This window comes from Cyrtonyx montezumae, unplaced genomic scaffold (assembly GCF_038088225.1).
Source record: "Cyrtonyx montezumae isolate F1298 unplaced genomic scaffold, pur_monq_1.0 scaffold_2, whole genome shotgun sequence".
In the NCBI taxonomy this organism is placed as follows: domain Eukaryota; kingdom Metazoa; phylum Chordata; class Aves; order Galliformes; family Odontophoridae; genus Cyrtonyx; species Cyrtonyx montezumae.
This window is the reverse complement of record NW_027071936.1, coordinates 18739706-18764190: the sequence shown is the minus strand read 5'-3', so window position 1 is coordinate 18764190 and position 24485 is coordinate 18739706. Positions and strand designations below refer to the sequence as shown.

Here is a 24485-nt window from a genome sequence, read left to right as displayed (position 1 = left end):
TCAAGACAAAATGAACTTAATTCTAAAGATGCCTCCTAAGTGTATGTAAAAAATGAAACGGACATTTTTCACAGTTCACACCCTAAGTAATACAAGTAGTTTAGGCTAGCTTATAACCTAAACCTGAAAAGCTTGATTTTTTTTTTAAGAAATGTTAATGACACTACCATCATATTAATTGTAATTAGCAAACAGATCACATTCTGAATCTTCTTCCTATTGGCAAAGATACAAAACAAAACCATTTGTAAGACCTGTTTCTTTCCTCTGCTCCTTCTGCAAAGCAAAATGCAGCACCAAGTAGGTCTTGTAAGTGATGTGACTTACTTTCCAGCCCCTTCTTCATCATTTTTCCAAATTCTTACTACTTTCAAATTTCCCTACACGGGTTTGCTTTTCTAACTTGCCACACCATGGCTTACTTTTAATAATGGACATATCCAACTCTCAGATAGCTCATTATGCCACATATGGCAGTGAACAGTAATTCAGATTTACAAGTGGTCTTCCGTACTAACAGCGTATAAATTACATATAAAACCCGAACTGAAAAATTGCAAAGTGCAATTTCTGGTTTTTTTTTTAGCAAGGAAAGTAGAATTCTTTGGTGAGCATAGACACGATGCATGGAATCTGTTTCTTAGCATTAAAATCCTGTCGAGTGGAACAGGATTCATATTCTGCCACTCTGCGATTCACACGAGTTAAAATCTGCATGAGTTCGAGTTTTCTTGCGTGCTCCTTCAGCATTCTACACAGAGACTGAATAAACCAGGAGCCTTCAGCTGCGTTCCTCCAGGAGTAATAGCCTGTAGAAAACAGATCAAGCCAATCAGATACTGCAGCCTCTGACACAGGACAGGATAGCACCTACAGAATGACATAACACATTCAGCTTTTTTTCTAGAAACTTAGAGTAGCAAGTACTTCAAAGAAAATCAGAAACTTCAGAGTAATCATCCACTGTACAGAGAAAACTGCTACCTGCCAGTACTGATACAACTTTTATAGATACAACTTCAGCAATAAAGATTTTCTTTGCAGGTTTCTCACCTGGAGCAGTAGAATATGCATAAAGGAAGTCTGCTTCTACAGGTATTTTCTGACACATCGTTTCATCTGATCCACTGTCTGCTTCAATTCCAGAATCTAATTCTGTCCCTCTACAGGCCTATTTGTTGGAAAGAAGAATGGACAATAAAAAATAGAAGAAAAAAAGGCAATGATTGTAATGATAAGAATATTACTAATAATTTTCAGCTTTGAAGATTATTAGACTAGTAAGACTCATAAGAAAAGTAACTAGTATTTATTCATATTCACTACGTAGTTCAATTAGAATGGATATTCCTATGAAGGTACATGCAGAAGCTCACCGAAATATTGGCTAGCATTCATAAAGATTTTGCATCACCTTAACAATCTGAATTATGGTAATTTCAATTACTACAAATACTATCTAAGAGGGCAGACTACTCCAATATTAGACCTGCAGGGAATCTTATTCCAGAAGCAAATCCCTTTAAAGCAATTTTAGGAATAATTTTTTTGTACTTGTAGCTAGTGGGAAAACTTTAAGTATTCTTATGATTTGATGATTATTGTTCAGTTATACCTCACCTGAATGAAAAAGAGTTTGGGTTTCCCCGCTAGACTTCTGCATTTGTCACCTCTGAAAAGGCTTGTTAGTACTTTTAGCTCAAGAGGGCCATCTGTACCATAGAAGAGTCCTTCTTCGCCATGGCTTAGCAACACGCAAACAAAACTGCTTCGCTTGCTGTGATCTTCTTCAGAAACTTGGAAGAAAAGAGAATTAATTTATTGCGCTCCCCTGGAAGCTTTGGACAATTGGTATTTCTTAAGAACAACTGTTCCCAGATCTAAAAACCTCAAACACTTTTCACTTCTAATAAATGGAGCCATTGTACTTTCAGAAAACCTTAAACTGAAGGCCAACCCTACTCATTGCAGAATGTGGCCGAGTGGAAAAAATGGCAATGAACACTGTGAAGAGACAAAGTGAGTGTGCTGAATCATTGCACTCAACTATCTCAGACTCTACATGACACACCTTACTCACGTGGTAAAGGTCAATGGGATCAGGTTGATGGGAAGTTCTGAGTTTTGGGAAAGGATAGGGAAGTCTCGTTTCTCCTTCCATGTCAACAGCTTGGATTACATGGCAACTGTAGCATGAAAACTGTTGATACTAGATGGACCTAGGTACTAACATTACACCTCTCATTTTGCTACTGCCTACTAGAAGGAAGGTCTAGCAAGACTTTTCAGGCCCCTGAGTTTTCTACTTAAAGACCTTTAAGCATGACATAAAGCTTTCCATCTTGCAGTATATAAAGACAAAGAAAATATGTTATGCTATGTTTCTGCTGCCTGAAACTGTGGGACTTGTTCTTGATGACCAAGATGATTCTTTTAAGCATATGAAAACATACAAACAAGGTTTTAAAAGAAGAGACCCAAAAGGAATTTTGAGTGGGAATGTCAAGAAGATGAAAGAGTAAGTAGACAGAAAACATGAGAGTCCCAAAAGCTGAAATCTTCTGTTCTACAGCTTGCTGAAATACTGCATTTCTATTCTGGAAAAATTCAACTGTTTTTATTTTTCTGAAGCGATACATGCTCAGGCATTTCTCTAATCTACAGACAAACACTACATCTATGGGATCTACAGGCTAGTTTTGGGGAACCTCTAGTTAGGCTGTAGTTTACAACATCCATTTAAAGCCTTATATATACACCGCAGGTAATAGAGAAGCCTGATATCAGAGAATGTGACACTCCACTTTCAGCTACTGTCAACAGATAAGCTGCAAGTGAATCACACCTAAGAGTCTTCTCTGGCATGAACATTAACTGGCACTAAAGAGCCAAATCTATGTTAACACAAACATATAAACTTAAAAACAGGATTGCTTCAGAGTCCTTTACTGTTGGGAATACTCCCTGGAACATTTTCACTGCTGAACTGAGAAACAGTCTGAGAGAGTGCTACAGTTGTGCCAGAGAACTTTCCAACCATACAGTTTACTAGAGTAGACTATTTCAGGTCAACAGAACACCTAAAGGCACCATTTAATTTACTAGTGTAGATGTTGCCAAGTCCAAACAAAACAGGATCAATGCAAACAATAGTAAAGGTCTCACTTGAAAGAGAGCTGTTTTGCATCACAAGTCAAAACACGAGTTACTTCTCTAAGAGTAATTCAGTCTACGTGTAAGATACTCAGTAAGAAAAATCTTAGACTACACTGCCCAGAACCCTTCTACCCAATTATGCAGGTTTCTTTCCAGCTCACAGTTTTGGTGATCCAAAGGTCAGGAAATAAATCATTCTGCATTTAAATTTCAGCCTGTTTTTTCCAGCTCTCTTTAGAAGATGAGAAAGGTTTCTGAGACAAGTCATGGCACAAAAGACGAAGAGACAGCAAAGATGAATTAACATAGGAACTATGATGTATATGTTTTCTTTAGCAATAAACCATGGGAGGTGTGAAATACTCTGTAAAAGAACCACAGAAGAAGAGATTTAAGTGCTAGAAGTGATTTTGGAAACAGTGGATTTAACACACATTCTGAACATACTTTAACTTACCATTCTTCAATAGCTTAAAAATGTCTCTGCTTGATAGATCATTGTTAAGCTTGACTTTATATCCCAGCTTCATAAAAACTTCTCTGACACTTGCAGCATCTGCATCCGTGCCTGAACGAGATGACAGTCCTACATGTAAAAGAGGTATTATTTTGGTATGATATAAATAGCATGGTCTGATTGAGCTGAATTATTTTCCTTCTTATACCTGCATCAGTCTAGAATATCATTCAATTATTCCAGGTCCACTCACAGAAAAAAACAATGCACTATTATACATACACTCCATGCCCCCGCTCCAATATTTATTTCATGTATTTATTTATTACTTATACCTATCCATCTATATTAAGATGGAGAAAATTATCTAATTCGCATAACAAAAGTCATGACTTAAAAACATGGCACACTTGCACACTGCCAATCAAGTTTCTCCTCCCCACTACTGCAAACCCTGATATATTCCCTCTCTGCATACTTAGAACACACTGAAATTAATCCTATCCATCCAAACCACTTAATTTTAGAAGGCATTCAAAACTGGGTTGCATATTCAATTCTGTCAAATAACACATGCCTCAAATTTATCTGAAATACAGAAAAAATAATAGTAGTTGAAAGCAGTACCAGTATCTCGGTGGAAGTTCTTATTATTTATTATAACACATACTCCCATCTCTGGATAATCCATTCTGTAACTGTCATCAGGCAGAATTCCAGAGTCCACAGACTTGCTAGCAGGTAAGTTCATTCTATACACAAATCAGACAAATTTCAAGTATTAGTTTCTGTTCTCTCTTCTCTGATTTCTTAATATCCAAATAAGTAAATGGCTGTTTTAGCAAAACCAGTGAAACTGGTAAGATTTGCTATCTGATTCACAGAAGTGACACCTGTAAAATCAGTGGACAGATCTGACTCGAGAGTAACGAAAAAGTCGTATGCCCAGAGGTTGAAGCAACCCATGAAACTGCTTTGTATGGTTATGCATCCAAAGAATATGACTGTTTCAAGTTCTGTTAAATCTACACATATACAAATAAACAAATTATCTGTACTTGTAGTAATCTTCTGTGCAACTTGTAGCTAGCTTAAAATTCAAAGCATCAAGGATGAACTTGCTAAAGTGATAATGCCTCTGCACAGAATAACTTAACACTTAAAACATTAAGTTAAGGAAAACAATGATCATACCAATAACAATCAGTTATGGATTTGTTTGTTTCTTTACAATTGTCTTCTGATAGCCGTGTACGTGGAGGCAAGATCAGCTCTAAGACTGTAAACCAAAACTGGATCTGAATTCCACCTAAAAACTGTATTACCACTACATTTTCACAGGTAAATACTCCAAAGCTAGAAAATGACTACACAGCTGTAATTCTTCCTCCATGTGCACACTAACTACACCACCCCTCGTGACTCTGAGGCCATTTCCATCATTACAGTCAACACATGCTCAAGTCTGTCTTTCCTTACTCATTTAAGCACATAGGCAAGTGGTTACAAGACTGAGACCTGCTATCACATTGTGTTTTACAAATAAAGTGTTTGTAATGCTCTTAAATCATCTCTTTCTTAAAGCACTAGAATGAATGACCTCAGGAGGAAATTAGCTTCCCAAAGGGAGAGTACTATGATCATAGAGCAACACCAGTACAACAACCAATGTCACTGGGAAAAACAGGACTGCTCATCTTCCTTTCCACTGCAGTCAATTCCCCTTGCACTAGTTCTTCTGCACATATAGGTCAGTTTAAGAGACTGAAATGACTGCTGCAGGTTCACACAAGTTCTAGAAGCAGAACAAGGAAAGGTGTGAACATTTAGCCCAGGGTAAGACAAAAATTTCTCTTCGAGAATAGCTGATGACTTGGTAATACTGCTAACCCATATCTAACTGCACCTTAAGTACTCTGCTTCTTAGTTCCTTGTCCAAATATAGGGCCTGTTTTGTCAGAGATAGTATACTTTCAAAGCCAGTACAATAACTATATTAAGGTTTTTTGTAATGATTAGCATAATTCACCATATTTAAAAGCTTAATTTTTAATAGTAGCTCCTCTACAGCTCTCATCTTCACTTACAGCACAAGATTCCTTAAATAGAGAACTTAAGCCAAAAGTATCTCACTTACCCTTTGGAACCAGAGAAAGATTTTGCATCTGCCAGATCTTCCCCTGAGTGTGGTCCATCTTTTATGTCTGTCATTATGGCTCTTGATTATCAACTTGAAAACACAAGCAAACACAAATACATGACAATGCATGCAGCGAAATACCTTCACGTTTGCTTAACTTTTCCACAGAATCATAAAGGTTGGAAAAGACCACCAAGATCACCTAGTCCAACAATCAACTCGTCATTTTGTTTGCTTTCCTTAAAGCTCTGCATAATCAGAGAGTATTGATTTTTTGGTTATGGAGAAAATGAAGTTCAAAAAGAATATTCACACTGAATGACTTCAGCCTAAGGTACCTGTAAGTAACCAGGCTAATTAGAAAGACCTCCTGGAATGTATTAAACTTAGGGCTAAGGTTCTTAATGTGAGTATCACAACTAAATTTGTCACCTCATAGTGTCATTATTGTCTGCTGTCTTCTTATTTATATTCTAGATAACACACCACAAATATCCTTGGGACCACACATTTTCTGTGGTAGCAATGAATGCATGCATTAAAAGCACTGTTCTGAGTATGTAATTTTTCTCACTCCTTGTTTCTTAAAAGACATTTACTTACATTTTTAGTAGCACCAAAAGATCTTCAGAGTTTCTCTGAATACTTTTTCTCTGATGATTCCAGACTTCGGAACTACATTGAAATATATAGGAGATCTGAAAAGCAAATTTCAGAAGCATCAAAAAAGGTGTTATTTTAGAAACAAGGCTTATAAAATGCATTATCAGATTATATTTTAGAAAGATACTTTAAACACGATATCATGAGGTAGTAACTTGGTTGGTTATGTTAAACTTACCTGACTAGCACCCTGATCTGGATTCATTCTGTCCAACTATGAAGTCTAATTTCTTAGAAGTTCCCTATGTGAAAAAAGACACGTGCTTCCAAAGGGTAACTCAAGTACTCAGGACCCATGGCACCACAGTGATCCAACCCTATGCCTTATCACTGGCAGAAAAATGAGTCTCCAGCAACACTTTGTCTCTCTACAGTTTTCTGTAACTGAAAAGCAGAGTTTGTGACTGCTGGAATTGACAAGAACAGCTGTCACTGAGAAGAAAACCTGATGTCCACCTGCTCCAGCACTGTGAAGCTCTGCAATGCCAGCACTAAGGCCTCAGGTAGTGTAAACTAACAAATATATGACCACCTGAGACGTGGTCACACCTTGTTCATCACATGAGCCAACCTGGGCTGCCAAGGACTACTTCGAGAAAGACTCAGCCAAAGTATAGCAACTCTCTGACCTGCCCTGGCTTTGGGATTGTTAGGGAGTGTAAGCAGATTACCAGGCTGCTCTGGGTTCACTTCAAACTGCTCCACACAAACCGCTGCGTCCCATTAGGTCTAGTTTTAGTAACACAGCAGGAACAACCCTGACAAACAGCCACAGAGTTTTAGCAAGTAGCTTTAAGACTTAGCACACTCTGCAACAACCAAATGCTTCACTATCACAGAATTAACACTTGCTGCTAACAGTAACAATAAAGACGCATCTTCAGCAATTAAATGACCTTAAATTAAAGCATTTTCTTGACTCTTTTGTAGCCCTGATTAAGAACTGCAGTCATTGATCCAATCTCAAAGAAACAGTGAAATCAGCAGAAGCCGTTAGAGAAAACAATTATAATGAATTACAGTAATCTGTTCCCAAAACACATTTTGCAGTACCATACTACAAGAGTATGTCTTACTATAGCACTTGCACACTTTTAACCGACATAACACTTGTTTAATCAAACGTTACGGCCTAACACATTCTGCTGCAGCTTGAGAAGCTTGTCAAAGTGCCTTTAAAGAAGCTGGACATATAATGCAGAAAAGCTTGGTATTCTGCATTAGCCATTTAAAATACATACACTTCGTCTTCAGAATCCATACCTCACCATTAATGTTGGTGAATTTCTGAATGCGTTGATGCACCGCCACTTGCACTTCTCTAAAAAGCAAGAGACATCCACAAAGAGAGACCTGTTTTCCTGCTAGACACGCAAATGCAGACTTTCTGCTCCAAGGCACTAGTCAGGGTGACAGCAACGCTCCCTGCAGGACAACGCTGATTCAAACGGACTAACAATTGCCTCATCCTAGTCGAGGTAATGCAATGATGTCATATTCTGTCAAGCAGAATTCACATCTCCCTCTGGAGAATGATCTCATATTAAAAGGGACAGGGAAAGAAATCAGGACAATGCTTCAAAAAAATTGAGAACTTATTCTGCTCCTTGATACTCTTTCTTTCTGTAAGGTTAGGTAGAAAGCTTTCAGTCGCAAGGAAACAAAAAAATCAAGCAGCAAAAACAAGCAACAAAATCTAGCAATGCTCTGCAGATTCAGGAAGGCCATTTTTATGACCCATTTTACAGTATTTTTGTTTAAAGCCATACAAACTAAGCAAACAAAAACCATGAGGTGGAGACAAGGGTGTAAAGGTAATCCTACGGTGACCTGGAGCGGTACGAGGCGCAATGCTCAGCAGTGAGAAGAAATGAGCAATGTCTCCTGGACAACAGTGAACCCAAAAGAGCATTTTGCTGCCTTAATGCAGCTGTTCAAAGCTTTTATTTTGACAGGGAGGTAAGATTTACGTATTTATTTCGTTCCAGCCTGGATTTACTTCTTGTACTCGGATCTTCACGTGTATATCACTGCTGCCAGGTAAGAAGCACCAAGTTTGCCCAGAGAGGCGGTGGACCTGGGGACAGCCGAGGTCAGGCTGGAGGGGCTCCGAGCCCCTGATGGAGCTGTAGGGGTCCGTGCTCATTGTGGGTTGGCCACACGGCCTTTAGGGGTCCCTTAAACGATTCAGTAGTTCTCCTCAAGGTGCTGTTTGCTCGAATTCTCAACCATCCGGCATTGAGACGCTTCCGAGAGAGGAAGGGAGGCCGCATCCTGCCCGCCTGCAGCCGCCCCCCGAGCGCAGCGGGCAGCGCACGCTCCCGGCGACCCCTGCAGCCGTCCGGAACAGAAACCGCAGTCATACAACGCGTCCTACCGGCGACAGCATGGCACAGTCCTCCGACCGCCAACGCCCATTAAAGGCAGAAAGCTGCTGCCCGATGCCCGCCCATCCCCGCGGTAGCGCTCCCGCTGCCCGGGTCGCCACGGCGGAGCGCTCGGAGGGAACAAAGCGCAGCACGCCGCACCCCAACCCGCCCCACTCCGCCGCGGCTCCTCACCTCCTCCAGCGCTGCCCTCCAGCCGTCCGCGGGCCGCAGCGGGGAGGGCGGGCAGCAGGCAGCACCGCCCCACGCCGCCAGCCCCGCCTCCTAACGGCCGCCATTGGGACGCCGGGCGGCGGCGGCAGCTCGGAGGCCGCGTCGGCGCCGCGCGGAGCGGGCTGTGTGTGCTGTAAGTACGTGCCGGCCGCGTCCGAGCCCGCGTGCTCCGCTTCACTGCAGTGAGAGGATGGCGGCTGTGAGGGTCAGAGCCTTGGTGGCAAAGGGAGGCCGTCCCCGTACGGAAGTGCTGGGACGCGTCGGAGCAGGACCGTCGCTTGTCTTGGGTTCATCTTCCTCTGTTATGGGGTAAAAGCTGGGAAGCTGCAGCTGGTCCCCAGGTGGAGGCCAAGCTCGTATCTAGCAGCATCTCAGCGCCCTGCTTTCTGCAATAGTGCTTTGCGATCTGTGCTCTAGTTCCAGCTCTGTCATTCCCTTCCAGGTCATCTTAGTTTCTTATTCGTACCTTGACTTCCAATGGACAGTCATAAGTTTGGGTTAGAAATGACGTTTCCAGCCTTGCAAAACAGGTCCTTGCTCTACTTCCTGAGGTTCCATCACCAGGTCTGCTATCTTGCCTTTCATACAAAGCTCCCAGAATCTTACCAGTAGAAGCAGCTACTCCTCACATTAGGAACGTGATACAGCTGAACAGTGCAGCTGATACAGCAGAAGGAAGGCATGCTATGCAGTGGGACCCCAAACAACTTGTAAGGTGGGCCCATACAAACCTAATGAGGTTCAGCAAAGCTAAGCACAAGGTTTTGCGCTTGGGTTGGGACAATCCCAGCTATGTATGCAGACTGGGAGAAGAACTTCTTGAGAGTACCCTGCAGAGAAAGGCTTTTCATCTATCAGGACCCCCTAAGTCCAACACAAGCCAGCAGCGTGTGCCTGCAGCCCAGAAGGGCAACAGTGTCCTGGACTCCATCAGAAGAGGAGAGGCCAACAGGGAGAGGGAGTGAGGGGATTGTCTCCCTCTATTCCACCCTGCTGAATCTCCATCTGGAGTACTGCACTGCAGGTCTCGGGCCCCTAATAGAGGAAAGATGTGGAACTTCCAGAGAGGGTGCACAGGAGGGCTGTGAGAATGCTCAAGGGGATGGAGCATCTCTTCTATGAAGAGGGGCTGAAGGAAAAGGGCTTGTTCAATCTGGAGAAAGCTGGGGAGAGACCTTATTACAGCCTTCCAACACTTAAAGGGACACTATAAACGAGGGAAATAAACTTTTCATGAGGATTCATAGCAATAGGACAAGGGGAAACAGGACAAGAGTTTTAAACAAACGGAAAGAAGATTTTGATCAGAGGTCAGGGGAAGTTTGCCACAGAGAGTGGTGAGGGCCTGGCACAGGCTGCCCCATCCCTGTCAGTGTCCAAGGCCAGGCTTAATGGGGCCCTGGGCAGTCTGATCTAGTGCTCAGTGTAGCAGTTGACAGCCCTGTCTGTGGCACAGGGGTTGGAACTAGATGATCTCGAGGTTTCTTTCAGCTCAAACCATTTTAGAATTCTATGTGATGTTCCTTGTTGCTGCTGAGGGAAGATGAGCAGCATTCATTAGCATGCTACAGCTCAGCTCAGTATCAGGACAATCAAGCTGTTCTTGGCTCACACTAAGAAATTCAGCACTAGGAAGAAATACCTAATATACTCCTCTAAGGCTGGATGAAAGTCCTGGTGTTCAGGGATACGAGCTCCACCACAGATCTACACGGCTTGAGTCATATCAGCCAGGAAGCCAACGCAAACAATGAGTTACTTTAAACACCAGTGACTGATTTGCATGTCTGAGCTTCATTTCCCAGCAGGTGTGGAGGATATTTTGTCCATGAGCATTACAGATTTTGCATACAAGTTTTATTTAATTTCATTTTACTAGAAGAGTGGGCACGTGACAAAACCGTGCATTTCTGTCTTTCATCTGTAGCAAGAGGGAGAAGATTGCCATGTCTGAAATGGCAATCTTACTTCTATAAAAGCACCACCACCAGGCTACAATATAAACATTTAAGAACTCCAGTGTTCTCATCAGTAAATGTAGTAGATTTTCTTCAAAGGGGGAAAATGAAATAGCACTTAGATTAAGTCATCTCCCATCAGATGTATTTTCTCAGCATCTTCTCGCTGTCACTCTGCTGACTCAAAAACCACCACACACGTGGTTTCTTCCTCTCAAGTGGAATAAAAAGAATCCTTCCCTCTGCTTCTGGGACAGAGGTGACCAAAAGCAAGCAGGAATTTTCTGGTAAACCCAGAAGTCTGACTGGTCTTTAGGTGTAAATACACATACTGTAGATAGGTGTGTTGAGTCAGATACTGCAAATGCAGGAACTGTGCTTGCCTACAAAAAGGCTGATATATTGGACTGCTGAGAAGCCAAGAGCTGTTTGATCTGAAGTTACAGAGCAGATCTCAGAGCTGTTAACCTCCACCCAGGTTCAGCTGTTACTGACCTAAACAGGAAGCTGAAATGGAGTGCAAAACTGGAGGGGCTCTCCTTTCCTGCTCTTCTTTTAAATGGTCACCTCACAGGAAGGTTCTGATCTACAGGGAATGTCTGTTGTGCTTTAGCACCCCACTTTGTTTACAGCAGGGCCATCAGCAGCAAAACAAAACCAAAGATTCTGCTAATACTCCTCAGAAATGCTGACTGCTGTTAGAATTTCGCTTTTCATTTCCAAAGAAGAACCTAATAGCCTTAAGAGGAAAGGAGTAGAGGAAACTTGCATGTCAGCAGACTGATACTTGTCTGTAGACATGTTTGATCTCAACAAGAGAAATAAGTATTCTGTTATCTAGACTGAAGTACTGAGCTATCAGGACACAGGTACGAGCATACCACAGACAGAAATGCAGGTGCCTAGGAAACTTAACTATGTTAAACTTGGGAGGTGGATTCAAAAGACCTAACATTTGGGCTTTGAGGCCCACGAAGATATTTAAATGTGTAAACTCACCTTGTAGGTCTATCTTATCAAAGGTTTGAATACTTCTAAGTATAGCTAGTTTCATTTTTACCTTCCATTGCAGCTGGCATGCAGTTACGAGATCTAAGGACTGGACAGTGGTTCAGCCAGGAAGAACAGAAAATGTACTTCCAGGTTTTTATGCATGGGTTTTGTGTTTTTTAATTTTACTTCTTCCTCCTTGTAAGGACAGGCAGCAACAGATACAGTTGATTTAAACCCCATAAAAAGGTAGCAGTTGCAATCAAGTAATAAAGAAGGAATCACTTACCCCCTTTCTGAGGCTCTGCACTCACCAAACACTCCAAAAGAGGTAAACTCCAAGTAGAGACGCTTCCCTGGTGGCTGCCAGTCCTTAAGTGAGGTTAGGGAGGGGTGGAGCCAGGGTCTGTCTCCTTCCAGTCACACAAGTGAATTGCTTCCACCTGTGCTCCCAGGGCAGGCTACACCTCTTCATTAGCTGCTCAATCACTGCTTCAGGCCCTGACAGTTCCTATATGCTGCTGTTTCATGTTATCTTGGTTCTTACCCATTTTCAGGAGTCCCGAGGAGCGCTGAATTTTCCCAGAAAAAAATCTAATACAATTTAAAAAAATTATACGTGTTATATTAACGTGCTTTTGTGCTTTACTACTTTACTCAGCAGTGTTTGGATTACTTATATGACCATGAGTTTAAAGGTTGCATGATAGCAAACATTACTGCATCACGTGCTGCTCTTCAGAAACAGACAGGATTGCTATTTTAAATTTGCAAGAAAGGATATAGGATGAGATTGTAAAGCAGATGAAAGTGGTAATCGATAGCAAGGGTTGGCAGCAGCTAATGGAGCCCTTATTTTTTATATTTTTTTTAACTTTGTGAGTGAAGAAGCTCGCAGGAAGAATCACTGAAATCTCTGTCAGGAACCCAAGTGATGTATTTCCCACGAAAATCAGTGAAATCATTTATTTCTCCAAGCGTAAAGTGGAAGTTATAGGGGGTTTTTTGCACTCCTTACTAGTGTTGTTTTTGGCTGCCTTACACAGCTGTGTATTCAGGAGGAGTTTATTAACACCATTCTGTAAGCAAAAGTGACATTTTTAGTCCTTCCCTTACTGCTTCTGTTGTGTTGATCTTTTTAGTAGGAAAATAAATCATCTTCCAAAACTGTGCGGAATTATTTAATGTTGAAAGGAGATTCATAGGCAAGGTTAAGTATTGATTTGTAGGCAAGGTTAAGTATTGATTTGTAGGCAAGGTTAAGTATTGATTTGGAGCACTGTCTATTCCCAGTCATTAAATAAAGCATGCTGAACAAGAGAAGGAATCAAAAGCAGTAATGAGTATCAAATATGTTAGAAGCGAATCGCAAATAAAGATTGATAGTGATCTATGTGTAATTGCTTTAGGACAAATGAAGAGAAAATGGGAAGAAAGAGTGAAGAAAGTTGAAGAACTAGCATCTCACTATGAAAGAAACCCTCTTCCTACAGTTTATAGACCAAGGCTGTCCAAACCCTTTCAGCCCTCCAGCGTTTGGAAAATATTCTCTCGGCAGGCTGAAGCTTTCAGATTTGTGACAACCTGCAAGGAGGTAAACTGTTAGGTGAATGTCTCTACTCTTAGGTGCTGTCAAGGTTGAACTTGACTTAAAAAATGGGTGAGCGAAGTCTTTATCACATTGCAAGGTCCCCTTCTTTGGAGTCCTGATACATCATTATTTTTATTTTTCTGGAGGTAGCTCTAAGAAGTACTACTTAAAACATAAGAATTGATATCTGGAGTTAATCTCTAATAGGAAAAATAGGTTTTGGTAACCTTGTAGTGATCATTTCTTCTTTCTGAAGAGAAGGAAGCTGTCAGGTTTGGCAGGAGAATGGGAAGGAAGAAAGTTGCATAGGAAGAGAAGCAAAAATGAGAAAGAAGGGAATGACAGGAGTTAGAGACCAAAAGACTTAACAGTACAACTGTTTACTACCATCAGGGTAACAAGTTCAGATGCTGCGAAGTACTGATCTAAATAAATATATTGTGCAAAATGTATCTTATCCAGTTCTCTGCGTTTAATATTTTTCAAATTGCTGCTTCTAAAGATGTCCAAGTAATCCTGATGATCTCCTGAACATACGGTCACTGTATTGGCAGTGGTATTCTTTTGGTTTTGTTTTCAGATTCCCATTTTTGGATTTATATGACTCAGAGCCTAAAGGCCATTTACCACAATGCCGTATGCTGCCATCTTGTCAGTCCCTCCACTTCAGTCCCTCACTCGAGTCCCTCCAAGTAGATACACTTGATACTGATCAGGAAAAAAGGACTTAAAGAATTTATATTAATGCACAGCAAAGAAAAGCTTCTTGTTTTTACTCATGTAAATAAAATCAGTATGATGTTCTTAATTAAAAACAGATGCTACTTCTGTTGGCAAAGTATAAGTTATCTACTGTTTAGAATTTCCTTGTATTTACTTTTGACCAAAAAATGAAATGTCAAATAGGAACTTCTGAAGACTTCTGAATTTTTAAAAAAAACACCTCTCTTTTTATTTTAAAAGGATGTTCATGTATTTGCCTTGGAAAGGAACACACAAAATGGACAGAGGTTTTACCTTGTGACTTCATATAAAGAGCTTTGGCATTATTACACGTAAGTATTTGGAAAAAAAACACCCTATACTTTACAGGTGAAATATCACAGAACTGTAATGGGATGACTAAGGTTTGATCTTGGTTGTAGGGATAATCTTAATAATGACAAATCAATGTGTTCTACAGTGGTTTTCAATTTTCCTTTGAGTTGAAGTCTGCTGATATTTCCTATGAGTTAAGGATCCCACTTACTGAACTTTAAAACAGTAAATTGATTTTGACTGTCAGCTTTCTTCAGGGATCTCAACAACAAATTACACAAACATATCTCAGTGATTAGTTATATATCAGTTTAAATTGGCATTAGTTTAAATGTCCAATTACCAATTGTCTTACTTTTGCATAATGTACTTTCAGATCTTGACAATTGGATCACATGCTGGACATTTTTTTCCAATTTTTGTTTTACATTAAAATACCTCTTTTTAAAGCAAAAGACATCTAAGAGTCAATGTTTGCAGGAACAAGGATTTTTTTCTCAATTTGAAAACAAGCTTTGATTTTTTGTAAAATGTAATTTAGTCAAAAGAAAAGGTCTATGTAACCTCCCCATTTTTTTTGTGCTTTAAACATATGAATGATAACTTTTTGTTTTTGCAGTTTCCGTCATTCCTTAAATTTTCAACACCGTTTCTGCTGATATTGTAAGACCTGGGGGCATGTGTGTGGGGAAGGAAATGCTTTCCAAACTTAAGCTCATTATGATGGGCTGCCCAGGGAGGTGGTGGAGTCACCAACCCTGGGGGTATTCAGGGAACCTTTAGACATTGTGTTGAGGAACATGGTTTAGTGAAAACAATTGTTGATAGGTGGACAGTTGGACTGGATGATCTTGTAGGTCTTTTCCAACCTTGGTGATTCTATAATTCTATACTAGGCAAACATCAATACATTTTCTGAAGTTAGTTACAATTTTTTCAAAGTGTTATACAGCTGTTACTGTTTTGAATATGAGTGGTTGACTGAAAAATAAAAGAATATTTGGGACTGGTGGGATTCATGTTTGCAACTGATAAGTATCTATAACGTTGATCGTGAGAGGTTGTGATTTGTTTTTGTTTTTCCTTAGCCAAGGTTATAAAACAAGTCTTATGCATTGCTATGAAGTAATTCCTGAAAGGGATGCTTGCAAACTTTATTTTGATCTGGAGTTCTACAAAGCAGCAAATCCTGGTGCTGATGGCAAGGATATGGTTGCAAAGCTAATTGAGGTAAACTGGAACAGTCATGTTGTAGGCTCATAAGAGTTTGGTTTTGGTTTAATATAAAATCAAAGTATTTAGCACTTCATCTTGATTGTTCTGTAGTAAAATGATGATTTGTAGAGTTAGTGGGTACTTCATGCTAAAGCATGACGGCTCCCAGAATGCATTTTCACTACAGGTTCACTGTTACAAATTTGCTTGCAGATTGTTTTATATGCTCTGGCACTTCAAAGCTGTAAAACTGAATGAGTGTTTTAGTTATTCTTCAGAATAGTATCAATAAAAGTTCCATTTGAATATTCTTCAGATCATTCCCTATGCTAACAGGTGCAGTCACATCAAAGCTTAAATGAAATCCTCCTAATTTTAGGCATCTTCATTGTAGTTGATTTAGATAATGATGTAGAGAACATCAGATGACTGCACTCATCAGTTTTGATACCTAAATATGTTTACTGTCAATTCTATTAAATAGCGCAAATTTCTATCCTATTGCAAATTTGATTGGACCCAGTGCAACTGCAAAAAGGGAAATAAAGCAGGCTTTGGGAAGAATGTCTTGTGTTTCAATAACATCTCTTTGTCAGTGGCTGATTATTTGTGAGACTTCTGATGCTTACGTGTCTAGCTAGAATGGAAAGAAAGATGATTGAGGCCATTCCTTTGTAAATAAACTTAGGAAGAGAGAGAGTCTGGAGGGCTCTACTCCATTGTAGATAAGTTCCAAAATCTAAAGATTTCTAGGCTTAGGAAGAGATCTTTGGATTTGCTGGGTGGAGGACATGGGATGCTATTAAGTTAAGCTTCCAGACCCTTCAATTCTGAATCCCAGTCCTAAAAATGTTTAGATTGTATTGGGTGTGTATGGCTGTGGATGTGAACTGTTTCGGGGGTGGGAAGGGGGGAATGAGGATCGGCACTATGTTAGACTTTGACCTGACAAACTGCTCAACTTACCACTGCTGGTATTTTCAGTTATTTGCTCAATTAAAAAGGTTCAATACATGCCAAATGTAGTTCTGTTTTGGTATATTCTGAGTTAACTAATTGAACCTACAGAATGAGAGAAAAAGACTGAAAAAAAATGCAGAATCTGCATTTGTCTTAGATTTGACAGACACCACTTTAAAAATAGTAGAGAAAATAGCCAAACTGATGCTTATGTTATTTTCAGCTTGTCAGCCAGAAGTTAAAAGAACTGTATGATGTTAACTGCTCAGCCAGTGATGTCTTGAATTTAGATTCCAGTACTGACGAAAAATTTAGTCGGCATTTAATATTCCTACCCTGCAAGACTGTATTTAAGGATAATCTTCATGTTGGTAAGTGTATTCTTTCTTCTTACGCACTAGAAATAAAAGGCAAGGTTTTGACTCTTTACAGTGCCATCTCACATTCAGATATGTATTTTAATTGATTTGTATGTGGAAACAAATATTCCCAGCAGAAATGGCTGTTGCTGTTGAATCAAGTGTCATTTATCCTCAACTCATCTTCTGCTTCCTTGTTCTATAATTATCATTTGCTTTTGTAAAAATGTAACTTTCCGTGTTTCTGTTGTACTCATAAAACTACTGGCAACACTATCATCATTTGAAAATAACTGAAAATTATTTGACAGCAATCAGTTAACGTTCAGTTTAACGTAAGTCTTAACAGTTAAAGTTAAGATTGTTGGCTCTGAATACAACTGGTTTGGGCTGTGCACAGCATCAGAAAGCCAAGACAAAGATAACTTCAAGCCACTGATGCATATAAATGTGGTTCAGAGAAAGCTGAGAGTAATTTTAATTTATGGAAGTTGGGATTTGCTCGGATAGAGCAACTCCAGCACAAAAAAACCTGCCAGGTCAAGATTGTCTCAGAACCATTTTTCATTCTTAGGAGCAGTGGAATCTGCGTCACTAAAATTTTGAGGAGTAAGTCACTTGGCAAGGTAAACAGACTGTTGAATTTACAAGCAACTTGCTTAGGGTATTGGCTGCCATTCCCAAACGTGACACAGAACAGTTACGTGACACCATAGCAACAGCAGCAAACAGAAAGGAGCTGAATAGGATCACTGCACTGTTTATTTCAGAAGTATGATCTTCAACTCAAAGTGACACTAGAAAATTCTTATGTAATGAAATGGATGATGATAATTTGGTATGACAGAAAATTTAGCTTTTAATCCTGATAACTAACTTACGTCAGTCAGTTCTTTCAGTAGAAGCTTAAACTGTTTATTCTAGTCCATTACCTAAGAGTTTTGTCTCCACTGTTAAGTGAATCTGACATTTACTCTCAGCCTTAAATATAAAGAGAATTAGATATGTTCTTATTAAGAAGGCCTTTTCCTTTTCAACAAATGTTGAAATCACAGTACAAACACATCTTATTATTGCGATTTGTCAGTTAAATCTTAGTTGCCACTAATATTACGGTTGAGACTTTTCATTAATGCATTTGAGTAATCTACTTGATAAACCTATCTTAAAACATATCTTTGTACTTGGTGCACAATGCTCTGTGGTAGGAAATATCTAGAAATGCATACAGTTTCATGAAATAACTTCACAGAATCTATATGAAAAAAATATGTATTCTTCAATGTGACAGGAAGATTTTGGTCTAATATTTAACTTAAAAGAGCTTATGTATTTTTAAGACACGTTCAAACGTTTTTAAGTTTATCACAGTTTGTCATTCTGGAAAATGAATGATCACATCTTTGATAATATCCTTTCACAAGCATTTTGTCAGGAGCCACGCACAGAATGATGTATTAAAATTGAGACCTTGACTGGCAGTCTGTAGTAACTGCAGCAGTACAGGTGTTGTGATGAGTAGGAGAAAACAGTTGAAAGTTGCCAAATATATTTGTTTTATTTTTGTCCTTTTATCTGAGACTGAATTTGGTTCAGAATCCTGGCTTGGGAAACTGCAGTGACAGCCCATGCATTTGTTTCATTATTTGTCTTTATTTCATATGAAGTGGTTTGCCATTTCTCTTTCCCAGCAGTAAAATTGCAAAGGGAAAGATAGCAGCCATATGGTACACTTAATGCGCACACAATTGTTTATTTTCTCATGGTTACTTAAAAAAAAAAAAGTGTAAGTTCTTAGCAAGCATCAGTTTCTTATTCACTAGCCACAGCTGTTAACAAAACCCAGGAGATGGAAAAAAAAATACCAGACAGCTGCAACCACTTCCATCTTTGCTGTTTTGAAAATGTTTGCACGAGAGTGATTAAGATTTTCTTCACTCATAGAGTTACGTGTTTTGTTTTGTTTATAAGGTCACTTTGTGAGAACCATTTTGCAGCCTGCCATAAGGTTAATGGAGAGTAACATCTCTGCAGGAAGAGTAGGACATACTTCTCAGAGTTCTGCACCAACAGTTGAGTTAGATGGTTCTCTTAGAAACCTCACAGCAGTCAAGGATGCTTCCACTGCTGACCAAGCAAACGAAACAGAAACATCACACCACGGAGAAAGCTCTGAATTTTCTTTTCTGATAGTAAATAACAGAGAAGGAGACAAGCAACTTTTTGTGGATCTAGGTAAGTATAAGTGCTTTTAAACCTGTTTAGGATGCAGCAACACTTAAGAAATCAGACCTTTAATCTTTGATAACTGGTTGTATGTTCTTGCTTTTTCTGATGTTCAGAATTTAAACCAAGTACAAGCCATGCTGAAACAACGATCACAAACTTTGTACTTTAAGAATCACAGATTCTTGGCCCTTGGAACTCCTTATATTTACTACATTTAACTACTTTGTTCTAAAGTTTGAAGAAATTCTTGCCATGCAGCTCCAATGGATTTTGTTCCTAAGGACTTACTGCTAATTTGATTGAAAGGGGACATGTTGTTATTGTTGGAGTTGAATTAGAAACTGCTCAATTATAGAGCAAGTCTTAAAGGTGTGGTCTTTTTTATTGTTGTACACGTGAATTGTCTTCCCCTGTTTGGAATGGCAGCTATTAGGTTTTGATGACAGAATAATAGAAATCAGGGTTGGGCACTTCATGCCCCACCTGTTCTTTAGCTATTCATGGCATTAAAATGTTAATCTCCAGGGGCACTACACCCACAGTCAAACTAAAGTTTGAAATTGCCACCCTCCTCCATCTTTATTATCTGGAATCTCTGCCCTTTGCCCTGAGTGAAACGAAAATAGCCTTGCACACTTCTGTACAGCAGTGATTTATGTATCTGAAGGATTATCGTCATGTTTTTTGTCAGACTTCACTGAAGAATGCCTGACTCCAAATTCTTCTAACGGAATACACAGGATCATTTCTTTTGCTAGCCTTAAGGCTCTCGAGTATGCCTGATCTGTTGAAACGTAACCCCAAAGTTGGTAGGTTAGGCTTCTTCATTGCTGATTCAGAATTACTTCATACATCTAACTAAAATTCCTTTGAGCATGTAAAGTAGAGTGGAAATTAAAGGAAGACAAACTTCACTACGTTGATTCACCTTTTAAGGATTTGATGTTAGTCCCCTCCAAATTAACCATCTGTAATATTTATGCTACCACCTTCCCACAAAACTGGAAGGTTAAACCAAACTAGCTGGAGTACTGTGTTACATCATGAAGCTGTGGGTGACACTGCAGTCTTTAGTTCCTTTTGCTTAATGCAGATTAAATGCAGTCCACAGCTAAAGCATCCAGCTCTCTGATAAATGTTGAGACAGATTAGGTGACGTTTACCTTTCTGATTGTTTGTTTTTGAGATTGGAATTACACTTTCTTGATACACACTTCAGTCAAGTTGTGTCTGCTGTGCAGAGCACAGGAAGTCTGATTAAAATAGCTGTAGATTGTATTCACAGTTGTATTTTGCAAAGCTATTGTGAAATCATGTTTTATGCTGAAGAGAAACCTTCAGCAATGGTAATGTCAGAATGATGCTGATATGGAAATGCCGAGTGTCACAATACATTTACATATTTACAATATATATTATATATACATATATTGTATGTATTATATATTATATATATGTACATATTATATACAATATATGTACAATATGTTTACAATATAAGAATGTGTGTTTGCATAGCCTGAATTGGCCACATTTCCTCACTGAGAGGAAAGCTGAAATCAGTGTTTTCATCCTCTCCTTAAATCTTTAGTTGGGTCTCAGAAAAATTGGTTTTTTTCATTTTTAATTTTCAAAATTTTAATTTACAAATAGTAAATGCTAGCAAGTACTGTTATGTTAAGAAATATTTGTTTTCCTGTAGGAGTTTACACAAAGAACAGAAATTTCCGGATATATAAGTCATCAAAAGCAGGAAAAAACGTGATTCTGAAAATAGCAGAGGATAATAAGTTTGTCCCTAATCGTGAAGACAACATTTCTTTGGAGGAAGCATATTTTCTTTCCTCTTTGGTCTGCAACATTAGGTAATGGTTTATAATTAGTTTTTAAATACACATTTGAGCAATTTTTCTCCTACAGCCAGTAGCCTGACAGCACAAACATACATTGTGTTTATATCGGAGGTATCAGCTGAGTATGTCATAAATATGGATGACAAGTTGAATTTAGCCTCCTGTAATCAGCTGGCTTGCAGCTAACAGTACAGAAAGGCAGTTCAGTGCAGACAGAACAGGAAGAAAAAGCTGAAACTTTCCAAGACGCTCAAATATTACATCTAGAGCAAATACTTCTGTGAGAGTGTGGACCAGTAGCCTCTAAATGGCTGGCTTCTGGGATTTCTGCCAGGAAAGTTTAGCTTTTTTGAAGGAGTAAACCCTGCCCTCTGCTGAGCAATCAGAGGCAAGCGTCCAAAAGTGCTGCTGGGACAGTGAGAGGCAGCATAAGGGGTGGCTGAATGGTTGACCCTAGAAGTGGTTTCTGGAGGCCTTCCGGGCCAACCCCTCTGCTCAGGCAGGGTACCCAGAGCTGGTTGCCCTGGGCTGCTCTCTTAACGCCATGATGTGTTATATCATAGCGTGCTATGCTGCAAGAATCATACATTTTCCTTTGTATTCTCTCTTCAGATCTGCAGATGGCATAAAAATTCTGTCATCTAGCTTTCTAGAAGAGGAGAGAAAGACATCTGCTTTTTTAAGAAGTACAACCAGCAGAAGCACTAGAGGTACTGCAAGCTTTGTCTGCTTGATCAGGGAGGGGCACAAAAACATATGTACGCTTAAGTTAGATGTGCTGTGACTTACATACCTGATAGCTTGTGTGAGAGTTCTTCCTCAGCTAGATTTCTGCAGAAGGCAGAGTGGGGATGTACTGATCTGTACCAGTTCCAGCACTTTGCAGTGCCTCGATGCCACTTACCTTCCCTCCTGGTCCCCAAGCAATCATGCTCTGTCCCTGTTCTCCATCCCTTGCTGGTGGTGGTTGGGGAAGAGGTCTCTAATTGCCATTCCATGTCAAGCACCAGTTTGCTGCCACAGCAGGCGTGGCTGCAGGTGCTGGGTACTCAGTACAGCAGAGTGAGAGCATGAGTTAAAAGAGGGCTCTTTTCATCATCTTGCCCCAAAGCACCTCAGTAAGATTTAGAAGAAAGCCCTACAGGGCTGGTAACAAAAGTTGTCACTGGATTTATCCCTGCTTTTATGTAAGGACAGGGTGGGATTTGTTCCTATGGCCTATACAGCATATAACAATATGTTAGAAGTACATGTTGTAATTACAGAAGCATAATGCATATGTGGCTTTTTCTTTTTAAACAGAGTCCATGGAAGGCTATCAGGATTCACCATATCCAGAAATTGATTGTTTTGTTCGTTCATTGATTAATAAAGACGGGGTGCAAGGAGGTAAAGATTGTGCCATTATTCACAGATGAACATCCAGCAGCAGTATTTTTAAACAATTTTCTTTTTCAGGGATAAGGCAATGGAATTATTTCTCAGGAGAAGAAATACTTGTTTATGATATTTCTGGTTACCGTTGGTGTGAAAATATTGGAAGACCCCACAGAAGTAACAACATCATGTATGGTCTTTAACTATTCATTTTCACTTCAAATCAGCTTTATTACGTATTTTCCCGCTCAGCTGCAATTCTATAAAAATACTCAGAAATTATCACCTGTTAAAATTTCTGCTCTCTTACTCTGTGGGGGTACAATTCTTCTAAATTTACTTTGTGATATAAGAGCCACATGTTGGTGTGAAAGCAGTACATGTGGGGACACACAAAACCTGCTCCTTTATTGTCAGAGTTTCATGTTTATGTATTTATCTCCTTTGCGTAATGTTAGTAAAAAACCAGAACTATTTCATTCTTAGGATTCTGGTAGATCTAAAGAAGGAAGTCTGGTATCAGAAGTGCCACGATCCAGTCTGCAGGGAGAAAAACTTCAAGTCACAAAGTACGTATTTTGTTTGCCAAAGTTGTATTTAACACTCTCTGGAATCTGAATTTTAACTAAACCCCTCATCTTTGATTTTAGGTTTTCCACTGCCACCTAGGATATGTTTGTCTTCTCTTTTTGTAGAGGTATGTGTTTTGTCTTATCAACACGCTAAAAGCAAAGCCGTCTCTAGAAGAAAACTGTATACAATACAGTATTTTTAGGTTGCTGAAAACTAACAAATTCCTATCACTGTTAAAACAGGCTTCCACAGGGTAATGTGGCTAAAAATTAACTCACTGGAAACTCTTGTTGGCCAGTTTTCTGTAGCATTCGTTATACGTGACAGTTGCAAGAGTTCAGTTAGAAATATGGAATAAAGGATGTTCTTGTTTCTAAAAGGAAGAAGAGAATACAGTAATGGATGAACACGAGAACACAGAAGAAAAAGTAGCATCACATTCCAACCCTGCAGATCTGTCAGAAAACTCAGCCTCTCTAGAAGAAAACATGTGGGACAATGCAAGTGATGATGCCTATCTGGCAGAAACTGCTGAAGATGTGGAGCTAGCAGAAGCTGCAAATGGTAGCCTGGGTTACAACGTGGAAGAAATTCCTGATGAAGTTCTTTTGGAAGTATCATGGGAACAAGACACTTGGAACAAAGATGACAGCTAATCATGGACTTGCTGAGAAAACAGACCAGTAGCAACAAAGCTTGCTTTAATACAGTGTGGGTATCACATGCCTTCTGTGAAAGATACCGAGTTGTAGTTCAGAAGCACTTTTCTGGAGCTGACAGAGTGAACTGCTAAGAACAAGCAACTTTGAGAACAGATTAAAGGGGTGGAAAGATCACAGGGGCTGAAGAAGACTGGACTGGAAACTGCTTGTGAAGGCTGCTTCAAGATGTTTAGCACTTTGAAGGCTTACTGTTCTGAGATCTGTTTTGTTAGCTGTGTGTCCAACTTTTACTGATAAGCCACACACTGTATTTCTTCACTTACAGACACGGAAGAAAGTTATTTGTTTCTGATGTAGATTTAATAAAAAGATTTGTCTATCACCGGTTCATTCAAAGTCAATGTGTTCCCCCTTTAAAGTACATATTGTTTTCAAGAGCACATTACTTAAATAACTGGAGATTAAAAAACAAGTGTTGTTGACAGAGTAGGTAAGTTTTACTACATTAACTGGAATTGTTATTTCATTCTGGATTAAGTTCTTAGACAAGCTGTATTTCAACAGGAAGATACTGATGGAATCACTGACTTTTTAAACACCAAAGACCAACGACAATTAACCAAGCAAAGCACAGTCCCTTACAGTAGTGACCAATTACCATCAA

At 39.5% G+C, this 24485-nt stretch overlaps 2 protein-coding genes across 3 annotated transcripts; one reads left to right on the top strand and one right to left on the bottom strand.

Annotated features, from left to right (window-relative positions):
* Positions 1-277: 277 nt before the first annotated feature.
* CASP3 (caspase 3) lies at positions 278-6409 on the bottom strand. The gene is made up of 7 exons (XM_065736556.1): positions 6357-6409; positions 5751-5843; positions 4241-4365; positions 3614-3742; positions 1621-1796; positions 1054-1171; positions 278-809 (listed from the first exon to the last, which is right to left on the bottom strand). Exons 2-7 carry the CDS (start codon positions 5822-5824, stop codon positions 583-585), a joined length of 849 nt encoding a protein of 282 aa, XP_065592628.1. The 5' UTR covers positions 5825-5843; positions 6357-6409; the 3' UTR covers positions 278-582.
* Positions 6410-12065: 5656 nt separating this feature from the next.
* Positions 12066-24232, top strand: PRIMPOL (primase and DNA directed polymerase). 2 transcript variants are annotated; one of them, XM_065736545.1, is made up of 13 exons: positions 12066-12107; positions 13374-13558; positions 14519-14610; positions 15682-15823; positions 16992-17139; positions 19099-19362; positions 21059-21221; positions 21822-21919; positions 22512-22598; positions 22668-22776; positions 23073-23155; positions 23237-23283; positions 23540-24232. In XM_065736545.1, the coding sequence occupies exons 2-13, from the start codon at positions 13379-13381 to the stop codon at positions 23813-23815; spliced, it is 1689 nt and encodes a 562-aa protein (XP_065592617.1). In that variant the 5' UTR covers positions 12066-12107; positions 13374-13378; the 3' UTR covers positions 23816-24232. The 2 variants fall into 2 exon arrangements, with proteins under 2 accessions (XP_065592617.1, XP_065592616.1); XM_065736544.1 differs by lacking the exon at positions 12066-12107 and having other exon boundaries at positions 13304-13558.
* Positions 24233-24485: the final 253 nt, after the last annotated feature.